This window comes from Lygodium microphyllum, chromosome 14 (genome assembly GCF_053477565.2).
Source record: "Lygodium microphyllum isolate KBCC chromosome 14, Lygodium_microphyllum_v1.1.10, whole genome shotgun sequence".
NCBI classification, from domain to species: Eukaryota; Viridiplantae; Streptophyta; class Polypodiopsida; order Schizaeales; family Lygodiaceae; genus Lygodium; species Lygodium microphyllum.
Window position 1 is genome coordinate 10,575,706 of NC_141148.1, and position 20,453 is coordinate 10,596,158.

At 44.7% G+C, this 20,453-nt stretch overlaps 1 protein-coding gene across 1 annotated transcript in view; it reads right to left on the reverse strand.

The window, feature by feature from the left end:
* Positions 1-20,453, reverse strand: part of HIT1 (Membrane trafficking VPS53 family protein) — a 219,665-nt gene that overhangs the window by 54,352 nt on the left and 144,860 nt on the right. The window contains exons 16-18 of the mRNA XM_087692356.1: positions 13,526-13,603; positions 13,172-13,276; positions 13,007-13,072 (exon numbers count right to left, since the gene is read on the reverse strand). Coding sequence (XP_087548482.1) covers positions 13,007-13,072; positions 13,172-13,276; positions 13,526-13,603 — 249 coding nt within the window. The remainder of the gene's footprint in view (positions 1-13,006; positions 13,073-13,171; positions 13,277-13,525; positions 13,604-20,453) is intronic.

Here is a 20,453-nt window from a genome sequence, read left to right on the forward strand (position 1 = left end):
CAGGCAAAATAAAAAATGAAGGCATTCCGAGTACGCTAAATATGCCACAGAGCTATCCAACAAAGGAAATGGAAAAGGCAGGAATGATCTGATTGCAAGGTGGACATATGCCATAATCCACGAATAAGTTGATATTTGCTGTTGAGTCATTGAGGACCACACACGGGAAACAAAACTCCAAATCTGTCAAGCAACAGGGCAAGGGACGAAGTGATGAAGCAATGTCTCATTGTATGTAGTACAAAATACACAACGACGACATGAGAGCTTGTGAGCACCCAACACATTCCTAGTTGGAAGACCCCAAATAAGCAACATCCATATGAAAACTATACCCTGATAAGAAATATTAGACTTCCAGAGTTGGAGAAATCTTTCTTGCCAATTCTTTTTTATCTCTCAAATATACCATATTTTATTGGCCTTTTTAGTGACCCGTCTCTTGACCTCAACCATTTGATGATAGATCTCATTAGCTGACTTGTTCTCAAAATCATCAGGTAGCACAAACATCTAATCCTGCCAAGGAGACGAGGCTTGTAAAGTAGGCAATGGAGAGTACCTTACAAGCTACTCTTATAAGAACGACCAAATGTCATGATAGCCACGAGGCACTTGAACGTACTGACGAATGTGCCCAAAAGAATAAAGATGGGGTTGCCCAAGAATGACGCCATCATGGACTATCCACAAACCCCAAGCGAGCCATATGATTAAACTTATCTCATTGCAAGTCTTTATCAAGCCAATCCAACAACTTGGAGGTAGCTAGCACTTCTCCTTGCAGCAAATTCTCCTACTTACGAAGATCAAGAGCGCGGCAAATTGCGAAATGCAAAATCTCTTGCTAGGATACAATCAAATGAGAAAGGAAAAAAGACTGGGAGACCTTAATAGGCCTTGTGGAATTGAGCACATACCACCAAGAAACTTGAATAACCATGCAACCATACAAGATACCAGTCTTTTCAATAAAAAAATTTGCAAAAACAGATCACCTCTCTCTCTCTCTCTCTCTCTCTCTCTCTCTCTCTCTCTCTCTCTCTATATATATATATATATATATATATGTATATACATATATATATATGTATATACATGTATATACATATATATATGTATATATATACATATATATATATGTATATACATATATATATATATATATATATATATATGTATATATATATATATGTATATATATATGTATATATATGTATATATATATATATGTATATATATGTATATATATATATATATATATATATATATATATATATGTATATATATGTATATATATGTATATATATATATATATATATGTATATATATGCATAAGTGTGTATATAAAGGGTAATCTTATTAATTACTAACACATAATATCAAAAGTACAACATGACCAAGAATACAAAGATATATCACAATCAAAAGCACAAAGGAAGTAGATGGCATGCAAGGGGGCTGAAGAAATTACAGTATGCTAAGAAAGTATATCCAATCTAGGGAGAATATCCTCCAACTCAATCATGTCGAGCTGCCTATGAAAAAGGCCTCTCAAACAAACTATATGACTCTTCACTCTTGATGAAGAATCAAAGATAAATGCATTCCTCATAGTCCATATGTGCCAACAACCCCAAAATGTAAAACTTGAAAGAGCACTTCCATATCAGCCTACACAAGATCCACAAACTTGGGATGTCCAGAGACCCAATATTTTGGAGGCATTGAAAGCCAGACAACTTGGGATCAAATGGCTAATCATAGTGACCAAACCTTCCTCACCATTGGACAAGAAAGGAACCGATGGCAAGAGGTTTCCACAGATGTCTAGCCAAAGAAATAAAAACCATTGGAAATCCGTTATTTAGAAAATGCAAAGATGAGAGAAAGAACGCCAATTAACATTCACCAAATGAAGGCCTTGAATTTGAAAGGCATTTTATTAAGGCCACCTGTCATCACCACAAATTCCCACCATGCTTGACCTTTTTAGAGACCCTAGGTGTTCTTGCACTTCTGGACAAGCCAATCCTTATCATGTATAAGCAACTAGTATATCTGATTGACTGAAGCATGGTCTAAATGTAGTCGACCATTAACTCTCTCTCTCTCTCTCTCTCTCTCTCTCTCTCTCTCTCTCTCTCTCTCTCTCCCCCCCTGTGCATATATATGTGTGCATGTGTGTATCTATATATGTCTGCACGCGTGCGCGCACGCGTGTGCACACACACACACACACACACACACATAATATAGATATGCATATAAAGATTTAATCTTCCTCATCATCGCATGGAATCAACATTCCATACACAAGGTAATCACTCCCGCCAAGGCGGTCATCACAAAGTAAAAAAGATCGATGCATGGTCTTGGTGGAATGTGGTGCATGCTAAGCATCCTAGAAGTGGTGGAGGAACTCATGCATACAAGTGCAAATTGTCTGTATAATCATATAAAGTGAGACAAGCAAAGTTTGAGCTTGCTTTTTACACATTGAAGAATATGACGTGCAAAATTGCCATAGTGTGACTCTCAATAAGAAAAGAGAAAGGTAACTAAGAAGAATGCAGGCTACGGGCCTCATCTTCAACAAGAGGATTAGGATTAATTAATTAACTAATACCAATCTAAGGGTCAACAGAGATTGGGAACCACACTAGGTTGCAAAAGGCCTAACCAATTTAATAATGGGTGGGCACATTTAATTTTGGGCAAGGTCAGAAGGGCTGAAACTTATTTTCAATTTCAAATAATTTTGAAAATTGATTTAATGGTTGAATATTGCTGAAAATGGGTTTAGAAGGCTGCCACTTGGCACAAATACACGTGCAACTGAGAAAATACATTTTTGGGGCTGTGGAGGATGTTTTTATTCATTTACCCTGTGAGAAAGAGAGAAGAGACGTTGCTAATCAGAATTTGCTGCTATGAAGACATTCAGGAGGCTGCCGATTGCTGTAAGAGACCCTGGTGATGCAGACAACAACATTTATGATGCCTACAGATGCAGGCGACGAGTTTTAATGCAGGCAGCAGCAGCTGAACACTTCCTGGCAGTAGAATCAACGATCTGAGCTGATCAAAGCAGGCAGCAATCAATTTCAGCCATTTCCTACATGGAAAATCAGGAATTTCTCCCTCTTCTGCATTCTCTCACGTTCTCCAGCCCATTCTTAGGTTATCTCAGTATTTCTCAGTCATTTAGAGAATATCATAGCCAAATTTGATGGACAGTAGGAGAAATTCTGCTATAAACCCTAATTTACAGCAGTGATTAGGGTTTAGCAGCCATCTTCGGACTTGTGCCATCAATTAAGGGCATGGTGTACTCAAATCAGCACTTAATATACAAAAAATTGTTAGGGATATCAAATGCCAACTCATTCGTTGTGAATTTGGGGCAGCATTTGGCTAATTGGGGTTCCATTAGAGCAAATCCTAGGTGAAAATCAAGGGGCAATTTGTCCAATTTGTTTGTTGATTGTTGGCTCAACAAGGGGCTTTTGGATCAGCTTAAGAGATTGTGGAATCTCAACTTATATTTAATCCATTAGCAATTCAAGTTAAACAAATACTGAAAGGGGTGCTAGTTTGGGGCCAATAGGGTGTCCACTGTCCAAGATTATTAAGGTAAAGTGTGCATTTCAGTTTATGCTCATGTATTGATTGTTGTAATTAAGTGCTTCATCGAGTATTACTACCTTATCCAAGAGGGAAGGCTCATTTTAGTGACTTGTGCAAGAGATCTATGCATTGGGTGATCTCTTACTCTCAATGTGAGATGTACTTCATTTCATCTCATGATGCTTTAGGAAAATCAACTCATACACTTGCTAATGGAGTGGGCACATGCACTGAAATTTATTGACAAAGAACATGCTGCACAGTTTGTTGTTAACAGTGAGCCCATAAATAGGGCATCATGTGTTATTTGATAAAATGTCTATTCTCCAACTATTGTTACTTATTGCATGGCCCATTGTCTAAACAAGTTGCTAAAATGTATTGGAAAGTTGCCATGGATAGAGCTTATCATCAACAAGGCAAGTTTCATGGAATCATTTATGCGATCGAATCTAACAATATTTGCTATTGTCCCACTTTAAACTAGTTTCATAATAAAGCATAAAGCTCAAGGAGCATCCACATCAATCGTGCTCGGCACCCGTCACGTCGCATGCTCCCCCTACTCCGTCGGATCGCGCCACCCCCCAGATCATTCGCGCCCCCTTGCTCCGTCAGATCACTCCCTCCCGCGCCGTCTGATCACGCCCTCCAGTTTCGTTGGCCATCTCCCCCTGTCCGCCCGCCTAACCGCTTCCCCCCCGCCTAGCCATTTTCTTCCTTGCTTACACGCCGAGTCGTGAATGCCCCGTGCCGCCTAGCTTCTTCTCCTCTACCTGGCCACTCCCCCCTACTTGTCCGCCCAAGCGAGACAGTCTCCCCCCTCCCTGCCCCCCCGCTTGGCTGTTTCCCCCTCCCCCCCCCCCCCCCCCCCCCCCCGCTTGCCCGCCCTGGAGAGACTGTCCCCCCCGCCCCCTCAACACGCTACCTCCGTCCACAACCTCGAATCTGTCCGCAGTGTATCAACACAGCAGCAGTTTCGCCCCCTTCCCATTGATCCCCCAATCTCCAAGTTGCTCCCTCAATCTGCAACAATGTCCCCCCCTCAGGTGGGAGTCCTCACAGAAGGGACACGCAATGGAAACAGCTAGTCAGACACCAGCGCACTCAGCGAGTGCCCCCAAGTCAAACACCTTGCGGGTCGTCCTCTTTGCGGAGCAGCTCTTAGCTGTCCAAGCTAAGGAGCTGGAGCTAAAGAAAACAACGATTTATGGTCAATTAGTAGGACATTCCCCAGCCACGGCTCAACTTCAAGACTGGCTTCACTCCATGCTGCACATCGGCACAGCGTAGATCGTGGAGGCGGTCCTAATGGGCCAAGGAATCTTCATAATCCGGCTCAGTTCAGCGGATGCAGCTCGGGAGTGACTTGCTAATTCACCATATGTGTCTACCAAGGGGGTCATATACATGGTCCGTTGGTACACTGGCTTTACTGTGGAGGTGTTTGCACTCCACAACAGGTTTCTCTGGCACCCGGTCACCCTTCTTTTCCCCGGACTGGCAATAGAGTATCACTAGTTGGTGGAAGACTTTGGTTGGCTCTTCTACATTGTCCTTCCCGCGTCATTCGCAGATGCAGTGACAGTGGCAAGAGTCCCCAAGGTACAAGTGGCTATAAAAGAGGTCAAGAATATCCCACAGCTCCTAGAGATTGAGGCATGAGGGCACTCCTTTAGATAGCAAGTCAATGTGACTGGGTAACCAGGGTAGTGCTTGTGCTGCCACGATTTTGGGCATAAGGCAACAATTTGTACGCGTTTCAGAGCCAAGGCGGCTTCGCCGTCGATCCTGTAGGTTGTCGCTGACGGCTTCACACGGGTCCAGAGACAACAGAGAGAGCGATGGCAGGGGGGGTGCAGCGAGCTCCTCAGCCCCAACCTTGTCAGCAAGGAGCAAGGAGGGGAACAGCACTCCATAGCCCGTCCCACCCCGCAGGACCGCAACCCCCCACATCCACCACCCGCGCCATAGACTACTTCGCCTGAGTTTCCACAGCCCCCACACCCAGTTGCACTGACCATGGCCCACAGCCCCCCCTTTCCAAGGCCACCAGTTCCCCCACACCCCCCCCACACCCACCATGCATCTCTGTCCATCCCTCCATCCTCACCCCCCCCACCACCTCCCCTACCGAGCACCGCTCCCCCCCCCCCCCGATCCGCACCCGGTTCAAGTGGTTCCTCCCAGCCTCACCCCCCATCCTCCCACAGGAGGCGATGAGCCACGCACACCCACTTGCTCCTCGCACCAGCAATCCTCCCCCTCCTATACAGCCACTAGCTCATCCTTCCCTGCCGCCCGTCACACCATCCAGAGACAAGCACAGCTGTTGCCACATGAATTCTTCCGCAGTGGCCCATGGTCCTACCTGAGAGTTGCAAAGCGCAGAGTTCCCACTACCTCTAAAGGTCGGGATCTTCGTAGTTCGTAAGTCAAGGAGGGGCAAGCCCCATCTACTAGCACCACCGGATGGACCAAACTACGCCTTTTTTCTTCGGTCCTCTAACTCAAGGAATTGGACAACTACACAGTTAGAGAAGGAGTTGAGCAGTCAGGTGGCGGATCATATCTCCCAGTGGGTGGGAGATGAAGGATTAGCATTGTTTGCACAGCAGTGGTTTGCGTGCATGATGAACATTAACTGGTGGGCTACTGTCGAGGTCCCACACTTCAATATTATCTTTTGAGCCCCGCCACAGTGGAGAGCTCCGAGGGACGTGATCGAGTGGGCCCTCGCACAGACGGCTTGTTTCTACTAGTGCACCGAGTCACGACTCTCAAGATGGCTGATAGATGCATTGATAGTACTACCTAGAGCATCTATCATCCCTATGGTCCCGATCAAGGGCTATCATGGGGGATTGGAGCTCACCGTCCAGACCGACGGCAAAGCGTACTTGCATGCCTCATAGTTTCTTCTCTTCATTTGCAGCCTCCACACCAAACAGATGCCTATTCGGTCAGTCACAAGTTCCCCCATGAGCTTACACCTAGCATCTTGAAATGTGAATAGCCTCCACTACACTCGGGCACATGGTTCCAAGAAGTTGATTGTTCGGCAGGAGCTGCAGCCTACCTTGGCCGTGGACGGATCGACATCTTACTTCTATAGGAGCACTAGCTCACCCCCACCCAGGTGGAGCGGGTAGGAAAGGTGCTTCCGGGCAGCTTGCACACTTAGTGGGAGCACGCCATAGGTGCCCACGGCAGGACTGGAGGCATTTTGCACCTCTATTGGCCCAAGTCTCACAGCCTGTGTACGAGACCACAGGATGATAGTGGCAAGGAGGGTTCTATCGGTCAGACTGGATATTGGGGACTCGTGACTTGGAGTCGTCAATGTCTATGCCCTTACGGAGGTTAGGACACGCAACAGGTTCTAGGTGGAGATCACGGATGGACTCCCAGAGGTGGACTCCTGGATCGTTGGACTCCCAAAGGTGGACTCCTAGAGGTGGACTCCCAGAGATGGACTCCCAGAGCTTGACCTTTGGCTTGTGAATTGAGAAGTGCCCTCTCAAGTTGAAACGTGGCATGACCTTGGAGATAATCCACCCGCGCAAATATCCTTCCTTAATTAATCCCATTAAGAATCAAGCATAGTCAAGGCAATCAACCCTAATATCATCTTCTAGGAAAAACATTCCTTTATTCCCATGGCAACTTGTCATTACAGACCCCTGCCATGCATTTACCATCAAACACAAGCACTTGGAATAATCTTCCAAATCTCATCCCAACAATCAGTTAAATGCAAAAGCATTTAGGACGTTATTTGATCAATCAACAAAAACAATGGTCTCCTTGGACTCCCAGAGGTGGACCAGCACGGCAGAGGCAAAAATTACGAGGGCATGGCTGGGGAGGAGCAGGAGGCATGGGAGGTTTTCTTGCTGGCAATTGGAGCACGCAATGCCTGGAGAGACCCTACCTTCCACAAGAGGGAGAGGTCGTTGGACTTCACTTGGGGATACAGGCGGCTAGGTGGAGCCCTGCTGAAGAGGCTGGATAGGTTTTACGTGGGAGAGTGGGGAGACTTTCATGAAGGCCAGATTCAGTAGTTGGCAAGCACCACATTGTCCGATCATTGCCCGATTCTCTTGACACTTGACCCCCCAGCATCCACCCTAGACACACAATCCTATGGGATCCTTGACTCGATCTATAGGAGGGAGGAGGTGACGAGACAGATTAAGCAGATTTAGACCAGAGAGTGGGGCAGAAGGGACCAGATTGCAGTGGAGGTTGCTGAGGTCCTAGCAAAGTCAAGCAAAATCTGCCAAGAGAAAGCCATACATGCCAAGCAACAAAGCTGCGAGGAGGAAAGAGCACTTCGGCGGGACCTTGCAGCCATGAGGACATCATTACAGGAGGCACCAGGGGACCCTACCCTCCACGCACAGGAGGTGCGTGCGTGCAGCCATTGCCGTCCTAGAGCACAAGCGCTCGGAGTTCTCCTTCCAAACCTTCGCAACCTTTTGGGCGCGGAAGGAGGATACGATGTGCAAGGAGTTCTTCCAAGTGCACCAGCCTCGCACTGCAAGAGAGCAGATACGCAACCATCGGGATCAGTATGGGAGGACTTGTTCTAGCCCAAATGAGGTGATGGAGATTGCCACGAACTAGTACACACCCCTCTTCCAGCAGGAGAGAGAGTTTAAACTACAAGACAGAGATGTAGAGAGCAGGTATGGGATCACATTTGGTCCCTCGTTACACAAGAGATGGGACGCTCCCTCGTTGCCCCCTTCACAAAGAAGGAACTAGAGGAGGCTTTCCATACACACAATGGGCAGAAATGCCCAGGGGAGGATGGCCTCTCTAGGGCGTTCTTCACTACCTAGTGGGAAGTGGTTAAGGACCCCCTATTGATGGCCTTCTAGGAGATTTTCACTTTAGGACAGATGCCACAAAGTCTTTCGGCAGGCCTTATCAGTCTTCTCCCCAAAGGGGGAGACTGGTTGGAGCTTTCGCAGTGGAGACTGATCACCTTATTGTCGGTCGCCTATAAGGCACTAGCAAAGATGATTGGTAGGCCACTGCGCCTGGTGCTTTCAAATATTATCCATGACACACAGACAGACTTTGTCACGGATACGAACATCCTAGACAATGTATTTACCTTCTTTGAGGCGACAGAGTGGACTCAACATAGTGGGTAGAGACTCGTCGTACTACTCTTGGATTTCGAGAAAGCCTATGACAAGGTGGACAAGGATTTCCTAGAGGGCACCATGGTGAGGTTGGGATTCCCCCAAGCTTGGATTCGTGGGATCTATGCCCTTTACAGATCAGCCACTACCACGGTTCTCATAGGCAAAAGGAGAGGGGAGGAGTTTCATCTAGAGAGATCGGTTCGACAGGGCTGCCCCCTGGCCCCTTACCTGTTTCTCCTCTTCGCAGAGGCGATGTCTAACTTCCTCACGTCACATGTAAGCGGATTACACAGCCTCCTGCTTCCAGTGAGAGAGGAGACAGAGTTGTTAGACTCAAAGTACGCAGATGATACAACCCTCTACATAGAGGACAATGGGTTGATGCTGGAGAGAGTGAGGGTGGCTTTTGACGTGTTCTGTTCTGCAGCAGAAGCGAAAATCAACTGGCGAAAGTCAATTGGTTTCCTCACAGACCCGAACTCTAGCACACAATGGGACATCCACCAAGGATTTAGATGGGTGAGCAGAGGGCGTCCGGTACCTAGGGTTCCAAGTGGGACTCAACATCACCCTTGCCCAGTAGTTTCTTCCTATCCTTGATTCTATTCACAAGAAACTAACCTACTTGAGCACGGCTCACCTCTTACTAGCCAGACGAGCCCTAGTGGTCAACCACGTCCTCCTAGCGATGGCCTGGTACATCGCCTCGTGTTGGTACTTCTCCTCATCGTCCGTAGTGCAGGTTCACCGTCTAGTGCGGAATTTCCTCTGGTCAGAGTCTGATGGTTCCAGGGATTCCAGAGCATAGGTGGCATGGGCAATCATCATACGACATAGGTCAGAGGGAGGGTTTGGGATCATAGACCCAGAGTATCAAAGTATGGCCCTCTTGGGCAAGCTAGTTGTCTGCGGTCTCACACCAGGAGGGCAAACCTGGAAGGTCTTATTGCAAGAGGGCCTTCACCACTATAGACCGAGGCTTGGTAGTGAGTGGAGGCCGTCCCTGAGATGGATCTTCACGTCAACCCAGATCACCACCCCCAGATCACCTTTCATTCGCACCTTACTCTGCATAAGGCAGGGTCTCCGCAAGGCCCTAATCTAGAGCCCCCCAAACTGCCAAGAGGAGATAGACCATCAGCTGGTCATCTGGAACCCCCAGGTGAAAGATTGGGATGGGGCACACATAGGTGAGTGTTCCCATATCCACTGGGATGGGTGGGAGGCTGAGGCTGGCCCGGCTCACACTGTCAGGACATGGCGGGAGGTGTACAGGATGGCAAATGAGGAGGTGTTGCAGCGAGTATCAGGCTACCAGAGAGGAGTGGAGTTGAGAAGAAGGGAGATAGACGCAGCAATACCTCTGGAGTGGCTTGCTCCCCCGAACCGAGAGCTGATAGAGCCCAGGGAGGTGTGGGCAGCTAGGTTTTCACCAACACGCATCCCCCTTCAGGTGGCAGGTAGAGTAGGCAATGCCCCGCAGGGGACTTTCTTCGCCATTTAGGAGGGGGGACGTCTAACTCTTGATAGAGGGCAGCAGGATGAGGGAATTTCCACCGTTTTGTGGAGGAGGATTCGGACGGTGGGCTTTCAGGAGAAGACTTGGTGACTGGACCCCCTATGTTTTCTGGAAGGAGCTCAAGGAGTGGTGCCTTTGGATCTAGGAGAGTAGACCACTTGATGAGCTAGAGTGGGATCCAGGAGAGTGGCTATGGCTGGCCTCTGCGGTCGCCAAGAAGCCACCTAGTTTTCTAGAGTACACTGCCAGGATTGGCAAACATGTACTGATGCAGGAGGATATGGACTGGGCCCCGTCATGTAGCAAGTACTGGGCGGAGCATAGCATCACGGAGTCGTTCCGACATACTTTCTAGTGCCGTCTATGGGATAGCTGGAGGCCGAGGAGGGTGTTGTATTTCCTATGGCTAATGGCACATGGAGGCTTGGAGGTAGGAAGTTGGCTTGCCTAGATGCACAAGGAGGGAGCTTGTAAGCACTGCACACAGGAACCTCGTGTGGAGAGGAGCATGCCGCATCCTTCGCCGTATAGCACCTAGCCTTGGATGTCTCTCATGGGGAGCTTCCTGTTAGCAAGCAGTGAGCCAGGGCCGTCAACTTCTGTATGAGGCCAAGATGCAGGACACGATATTTATTATCGAGGTAGGGTGGAGCGCAATGGTCGGTTTGGAGGCTCTACCCATCCGCCCGGTACTAGAGTCCACGACAGGCAGCTCTAAGGTATGGGAGAACATAGGGAGTCTTACTGGATGGCATATCTGGAAGGCGCAGTGTCAAGAGGCTTTCGGTGGAGAGAGACTTTCAGCACATGCAACCTTAGCAGAGCTCTGGACCTCCATCATCCACTCCCTCCGTGGCCGATGGGATCAAGTGCAGGGCGAGTCCAGGGCTTGTCAGGAGCTCCGAGGTCACTTCATGCGCACCTGAGCGGCCAAGGTCTGTTTTTCATGATGCACGTACGAAGCCCCAGTTGGCGACACACCACCCCCCCTCCCCACCCCAGGGCTTCTTGCCCCTAGACCACCTTGAGAGGCTTGTATACATGATGTATTGGTGACTTTATATCAGCTCCACATAGTTTGTTGAGCATGAGCACCCCGTTGTAATCAGTTTTTTTAAGTAATATAATCAGCCACATTTTACTTGGAAAAAAATGCTCAAGGAGAAGAATAATACATCCAAATGGCCTTTTGGATGGTCACACAAGTGATTAGGAGAGGATAATAGCACCTTGCAGTAGTCATAGATGGAAAGATTGCCAAATAATGGACTTTTCATGCCTGTGGGTGTAGCATAAATTGAGTGATGACCCATTTTGATTTGTATTTGCTCCATGTACCTTGGGCCTTAGCATTTATAATATGACATTTCGTCATTCTAATTTACTTTAGCTTTTTGTCATTTTCACATCATCAAAGTAGATTGTCTACTTTAGTCTTTAGACTTTCATCTTTAGTACTCAATATTTTGCAGTTTAGCAGCTAGTCACGTCCCGCTAGCCCTTCATTTATATGTTTCAACTTTGCAATCATTGAAATTTGATCATCAATGCTAACTTCTCACATGAGTCATAACACATGCAGTTAGAATTGTCTACAACTTATTTGGACTTCATTAATCAACTTGCTCTAGAGGTTGGACCCTTGGGCTATTTGCATCGACTTATTAACATATATTAGTGTCAAGTTAAACCTTTGTATGTTACTTTGATTATGCACATTCTAAACGAAGTTAACATAAAAATTTTGTTGATTTTTAAGTATATTTTGAATTTTTAAAAATCGAGCAAGTTCCTCGAAGGAATGAAGGCATCCCCATAAGGTACATATTTGGAGGGCACCCTTAATGCCTAGAGGGATTCTCTTGAGGGATATTGGGATACTCTTAGACAATTCAAGCCTTTCTATGCACTGCATTTCCTATTGCTAGTCTATACTATCCAAGAGCAATGCTTGAGAAAATTTGCATTTTAGAGTAACTTTTTATTCCAAAAGGCTTTGAGGAAAATGTTTGGAAAATGAATTTTCTTATTATTCAAAAATAGCAGGGAAAAAACCAATTATATCACCTAATTATTAGAGAGTGGAGGATGGGGAGTTGGCAGTCTTTGACAGCATGAAAGTAGCCACATGGCTTGTTTGTTATTTTTTTTGTTAGGGGGGGTGGGTTTGTTGTGCGCGCACGCGTACACCTGCTATCCCCTTCATCATGGTGACTTCCTCGGGCAGCATTTTGCCCTTGCTGCTGTCCTCTCCATTCAGCCTGCTGCCCCAGATGTAGAACAAGGAGAAAAGAGGATGGTATAAGAAGAGAAGGGAGGGAAGGAGGAGAACTGGTGTAAGAGAGATTGAGAAGGGAGACTGCAGGGGAGTAGCAAGTGGGATAAGGGTCAGGAAGGGGCTGCGCAAGGCTAGAGGAAAGGCTGCATGCAGATATAGGTCAGAGCAGTAGACTGCACAACAGAATGAAGGGGCCAGCCTATGCAGGAAAGATCTAAAGGGGATGAGGTGGGTCCAAAGAGAAAGCGGTAACATTTAGAGATACAAGGGTTGGGCAATGGGCTTAGAGATACCAGGAAGTTTGACATATGATGGTTCTGTTTGTCTTATTGTCTCCAAAACATAAACCACATAGCAAAATGACAAACGCAATCAAACTTGACCTTCATACTTAATTAGAAGAAGCAAGGAAATACTCACAGTTTCATGACAATATTCAGCTGTATTGACAATGTAGCAAATAACGCGTTCATCTTTATCTGAAGTCTGTTTACACACAAGCTTGGTATATAAACTTTCTGTAACCGGTTTGTTGACATTATTATTCAGAATGTGACATTCCATGCTTTAGAAGATATGACCTACCTTAATCCCATCAGTTCCTGTTGCAGCTGCAACAAGACCAGTCCCCCCTCTAGGAAGTCTTGACAATAACTTTCCGGCATAGGCTTTAAGAATCCGCTGGAATACCTACATGACATTGCAATGGCATCATCTTCTTCACATGCTCCATCTGAGAACTAGACAAGACTCTGGCATCCATGTAGTTAACATAAGAGTACCAGAGGGGCTCCTGAGAGCTGGGAGCTAGTTTTCTTTGCCATTCGAAACAATTAAGATGTGACAAAGTAATACGCCAAAAAGTGTTTCTCTACAATATCTCAATAATGCACCAAGTTTATGAACCATCCATACACAGATAAAAATACAAAACCATACCAGAAACAAGTTGAAGAGTGTTTGATTTTTCGTGAGGGCACTGCATCTCTTTAAGCTCCTCTTAATGATCAAAAATACCTGCACAATATTTTACGCAATGGCAAAGTCTATATGATTCAAGCATTGCCCTCAAAATAGAGATGCAACCAAAGTGATTAAGTGAACGAAGGGCAAAACACTTAAACCTCTGCAGCATTCAAATGTTCATATTACTAAATCTAGTTGAAGCATACAACACGATGTTAACTACCTAGGAAATCAAACTCTTTCCGCGAGAAAAAAAGGAAAAAAGATGTCCTCCTGCTTAGCATTGCACAGCGGAAAAGAAATGACCTCTTCTCAAATTTCAAGACAATCTGCAACAGTGGTACTAGGTAACCAACGTTAAAGATGTGTTTAGCCAAGAAGCCTGCTTTCTAGGCTAGACCTAGTAGGCATAACCCTTCAGATTGATTTCTCAACATCCTAAAGAAGTTTTGAGAATGTAGCAAGCTTGATAATTCTTCTAGCATGGCAGAATGGTGGATTAAGGTCATGGAGAGCTTCACATGTAAAGAGAGACTAGTTTGCACAAGCAGTATGTTAGAATAAACTGTTCAAGCCTATTATCCCCCAGCCATACCCTCTTACATTCCTTCAGACCTCTCAGACCTAGGAATCTGCTGTCAATGTCCAATGGGTCGAAGTTCCCTGAAAAGACAGGTAATGAGATGCTGAAAGATGCACATTATAAACAGACCTGGGATAGGCTTTCCTGCCAATAGCAATTGCAATCTTCATATTAGAATCCTGAAAAATGAATAATTTGCTCCATTTACATGATTCCTTAACCAGACCATGCAGCTACAGATTTCAAACTCAGCTAGAATAATTGGCAAGAGAAATAGTTATATTTTTTTAATAATAAGTCCTTGTATTCATAAAAAATCAAATGGTTACAAGAAATGGCTCCTAAGAGACATCCAAGGAGCATGCAAGCTCACCTAAATACAGAATATCTGGTAGATGAAATTGAAGATGTTAGATATTTGGACATGAGGATGGCACTAGTAGGCATTGGTCAGTGGTCAGAAGGCCTCCATGAACCTCATCATGCATCCCATTAAAACTGCAACAATAGTTACAGACCTCATGTCCCACTCCTAGGGTGGATGTGCTAGAGACATTTGTCCTCATCAAACATCTCACTCTATACCTTTAGCATCTGGGACCAATTTCCCCTCCTCTATCTCTAGCTAGGTTCTCACGGGCATAGTTGCCAAGAAATTTATTTCATAAGGTTAGGAAACTCATTTCATACCTAAGTGTTTCATCAACATATAAAACACCTATTTTAAACTTTCATAAATTCCATACCCCAAAAATTCATTTCATAAGGTTAGGAAACTCATTTCATACGTAAGTGTTTCATCAACATATAAAACACCTATTTTAAACTTTCATAAATTCCATACCCCAAATATCTCGGGACTTTTGTAATCATCATTTATCATGGATTTACTTAACATGTCGACATGAATATTGGCATTGACTTACATATATATTGATGGCTCCTTTCACAGCTAAAGTTGATGTTGGGCATGGGTATGGACCATGGTGCATGCAAATAATAATTGCATTGTATAGAATAATGAATAATGTCAATCTATGTTTTCTACGTCACGTGAGTCATACAGTACATGTATATAAAACTTCCATCTTTTTTACATATGGAATGGGACCCATTTCTAACAATTTGTGGAACTCATATGAAACCTATGAAACCCATTTCATACCTCCCATTTCAACACCCCTTGGCAACTATGCTCAAGGGTGATTCTAGAACTGACAAACTCAGCATTCAAAAGGCCACTGTACCTTGGCACCTCTACTTTTCCTATTTAAGGCATACATTATAGGTTCTTTTCTGAGGGACAGATCCATAGATATCCATGGCTACCACTACTTGGTCAATGAAGATTGTGTTCAGGCCAGCCATCTCCTTCACTTCTTGATGCACTTGTAGTGATGGTCTTGATGGTCTTTTCCTCAATTGTAGGGCTGGACAGCAGTCAGCTGAGGACCACGCATCTGCGTACAGTGAATCCCCAGGTCTCTACAATAAATCCCCAGGTCTCTACAATAAATCCCGAGTTCTTTGCACTCCACACCCTGACCTCTGAAATACTGGCAGAGCCCAAGCTTTGCGGCACTCCACACCCTGACCTTTGAAATATTGACAATTGCATGGAAACCTTTCAAGCAGTTCACTAGTGTACCCCTTGAAAGCAGCATGACTCAAAAAGGAAGAGGTAAATTGCAAGGGTAGCCTGCCCAAGAAACTCCCAAATGCATCCACAAGCTGTCTAATCATATCAAATTGCAAAGGGAAATGATCGGATAAGACATATTGCTACAACACCCACATTTCCAAGATTTCTAGAAGAAAAAAATCCTCATGCATAGCATAAATATGGTACAAGCAAGACCAGTGGCCAAGTATTGGGCTGAATGAAATGTAAACCATGAAGCCGATGGAGAAAGCCATGGCCAAAGATCTTGTTTGAGAACATCCCTCGCAAAAGCATTCCAAGCCGGGCCTTCTGGGTTGTCCATCAAGGAGTGTTCCGTAGACTAGGAAGAGTCCACGCACATGTTAAAATCACCCATAAGTAAATCCGGTCTACCCAAGGACAGAGAATCCTAAAGAGGGCTCCACAACGCCTGACGTTGCAATGCATCATTAGACACATAAAGGCCAACCAGCTCTAAAACCTGCCCTTCAAAAACGATTTCAACCACAAAAAATCGTCCATGAACGTCATTCTTAACAAGCACTACTAGCTAGAATTCTCATTTATCACCAACAGGACACCCGAGTAGTGCGTTGCTTTGCAACCAACATAAAAGAGACAGAATGCATGAAAATCCAAAATAGGACCAGCATCATGACTTTTGTATTCAACAACACACAGCACATTCCAACTATTCTCATGCAAAATACACCACATGTCATGTCGTTGACTGCAGGAACAAATTCCATGAACATTCCAAGTCGCAATCCACATATGTGAAACCAAAAAAATCATGGACAAGGCTACTCATGCCTCGCTTGAAATTTTTCTACCAATGCCTCTAAGATGCCATCATCCAAGAAATCAACCAAAACCGCAAAAGTATTCTATCCCAAGTGAGTAGATTTCGAAGAGAAGGGCTAATTCCATTCTTTGGCCCTAAATGAGAATATCTTCCCACCAGGTGACAACCTTGCCTTTACAATCAAAAGCAAGGCGCATGGGTGGGTCCCTAGAAGGATCCCAAGAACGCTCAACACGCCATCTCAGCTATGCAGGCTACTTTGAAGTAGAAGGATCCATAATAGGCAAATTCAACACATCAAAAGATCTATCCTTTCTACGTACATATGTACAAAAGGAATCCTAGGAGCTTGACGAAGGGCCCATCAATTGCTCAACTTCAACCTTCTTGCATCTCTATTCTGGACATCAACCCATCCAGAATAATCAAGATCTTAAGCGTGGATGGGTCCTCGGAACCATCTCAAGAACACTAAAAACGGAATCTTAGTTTTGTTGACTACTTTGAACTAGAAGGATCCATCATAGGCAGATTCAACACATCAAGAGATCTATCCTTTCTACGTACATATGTACAAAAGGAATCCTAGGAGCTTTTGACAAAGGACCCATCAACTCCTGAACTTCAACATTCTAGCCCTTTCTATTTTGGACATCAACCCATCTGGAATCATTTGGATCTAAAGATAGCACCGGTTACTTCTCCTAAACCGAATCCTTTTGCAGAGCTTGTTCCCCAATGGCAAGTGCATCAAGCATCACATCAATATCCAAAGTATGAGTAGTAGCAACATCCTTTTTTTCCTAGACACTCCGCCATGAAGTGACCAAGCTTGCCACAAGAGAAATAGTGGCCTACAAAGGTACCCCACTTAAGTCTAAACCATAGTGGATGCATACCAGTACAATCAAGACAACCAATTAGGCCTTTTCCAAGAGGTATCCCACAACATGCACAGTCGATTTTGTTACCTATCGTCATACTTGGAGGCACCAAAATTGTACAAACAGCTGCCATTGCATCCCTTAGCAAAGGCCAATAAATACTTTCCATCTCAAACCACACCATATATTCTTGTTCAATTAAGCGTTGAAAATCAACCATGGGTCTCCATGGCTCCACATGCACCGTCTATCAAAGAAGAGGGGCAGCCTGCCCAAAAGGTCGTCTCTATTCATGGTTGATGTAAGCACAACCTCATAGAAGCCCCTAGGCCCCACAAAAAACTCTTCAACACAATCACGCCTCAAAATGAAAGTCAACCACCGACCAATCCAAGGTATCACCACGATCATAAAAAGCAAAGGATGGTCCAAGAACTTTCTACATAGTTGTCAAGTATGAAAGATATGATATGGTAGAGTACCATAAAATATGGTACTAAATGATACCTTATGATTTTACAAGGTACGGTACAATATTAGTACGCAAAAGAAATAACTTGATTCTTTTAAAGCTATGAGTAATTAAATGATAGAATACATGTTTAAAGTGACAATAGCCATTTCATTACAAAATAAGATGAATACATGAGGGTGGCCCTCATGGTTGCATGCATTGCGCCCAACATACGATACAACTAGAGTAGCACATTGGATAAAATGATAGTAGATACAAAAAAGAGAGAGACCTATGAATATGATGAGGCATCACTATCATCATCATCATCATCATCATTGTCATCATCATCAAAACCATCTGAGTACTCATCAAGAGTGTCTGAAGATGACTTCTTAGTATCAGATGATGAGATACTCTCATACTCATCCTCACTGATGAGGTTACAATCATCATCCAATGGTGGCTCCCTCGACATCAATTGTATAGACAAGGGGGGATGTCATCATGAGACATGAGATGGGAGCTACTAGAGGCCCGCCTTACATATGTCTACAAGTCACTCAACCCACCCCTCCTTGATGTTGGTGGGCGTTGAATGACCATGCCCTTGCTGCCACCTACTCGAACTCCTCACCCACGAGCACATTGACTACAATTGTCACGAGTTTATGCTACTATAAGCTCTATATAGAGCTCTACAAAGATTATCTCCTCCTCATCCACCTCCTGATATACACTCAAAAAAGTGTCACCCATCAACTTGAATGTATTACCATTCATCTACACAATGCACATAAGATTGTAAATGCTAAAGTCTAAATTGTGAAGTATAAATTTTAAAGTTTACAAGAAAAAAAATTTAACTGTATAATAAAGTGTTTACCAGCTCATCATAGCCCTCATCATGCATAAGTGGGGCAATAGACTGGCTACTCTAACTATTATGTGCTAAGCTAATTGCAAATCTTTGTGTGAATGAAAGAATACCCACTCCAGTTTCTCTCATATGCCACCTAAGAGCAAATGCCAGCAAGGACTCTCATGGCTAAGAGCTGAAGGGTCTTTAGCATGTATCCAAAGTTTTGTGACTAAAATAGCACCACATTTGAGGGGTCCACCTACAACCACAAATTATAGAACTTAGAAGTAGAGAGAGAAACAGAGAGATGAGCCTGGAAAGATTCAACTTTCAAGAATCAAGAGAAATAGAGGCTTGGGAGCAGAAGAGAATCCAGGTAGATATTAGAGAGATTAGGGAGACAGATAATTATGAATAATAAAAGAAAGTAAAATAAATTTAAAAGACAATGTATACCTCAATGATAGCTTGCCGAATGTTGCGGTAGATGAATGCGCTCGTTGTTTTCCTCCCTCTCTTGCTAGTGTCTATAGCCTACAAAAAGTAAGTACCAAGTGGATATGAGAAGAGTATGTTGATGATACCTAGTTTCTTACGATCACTCGATCCATCGATGAGAATGAAGCATCCATTTTTTGTCCATGTGGTTCGAATGGGATCAAGGGCTCTATCAATCCTCTCCTCTTCATCAACCTTTTTCATCCTCATGTCATAGAATGTGACACTAATCCATCCTTCACATGGACCCACATTGGCAAAGGCTTTTACCATCTTCTTCCATTGCTCTTGCTTTAGGACATTGCATGCAAGATTGCACTCAATCACCATTCGTGAAATTTCAACATTGGCCAATCATTGCCTTTCTCTTAGAAATAAAATTGATCCACGCACATGACCAGGAGCTTGAGATAGAGATAATTGCCTCTCCAGTGTTGTATGAGCGTCTACTCTTTGTCTTTTGCTCGAGCCACATGCGGATGTGAAGCCCCTACCACCAATGCTTTGATATGTCCACATTCAATGCTTCCTCATTAGTAGACATAGGAGTTGGTACCAATACACCACTTCCTCCTCCTCTAGTGGATCCCCCTCTCATCTTGGCTAGAATCTTGTCTACGACGTTTTGAGAAATTTCCTTGCATGTAGCAACTTGCCCCCTATCATGGAAAGATGTTGGAGAAGCCAGGTCTCGCCACTTGTGTAGCACTTCCTGCAATACTTACACGTCTTTTTTGTGTCTCTCTCCACATAGATGGCATGCAAATTGGAGGCCTCGTGCTTCTCATGAGTCACGATGCCAATGTCGGAATGAAGAGGCCCGCGGGAGAGTAAGTGAGAGAGGGAGAGAGAGATGCTTGAGCCTTGACTCTTGAAAGTTAAAAGAGAGGGAGAGAATTGGGTAAAGTTGAGAGAGAGTAAGAGGGGGGATGGGACAAGCTTGAGCCTTGAGCCTTGAGCCTTGAGCCTTGATAGGACATGGGAAAGAGGAGAGAGTGAAGGCTTCACAAATCACCACCAAGATTCAAGATCCAAGAGAGGGAGATGAGAATGGCAAATGCTTCCTGAATTGGTGTGGAAGCATGGAGGGGAGAAGTACCTTTTGTAGATGAGAGAAGAATGTGGGACAAAAGAGGGATCCAAGAAGGGTCA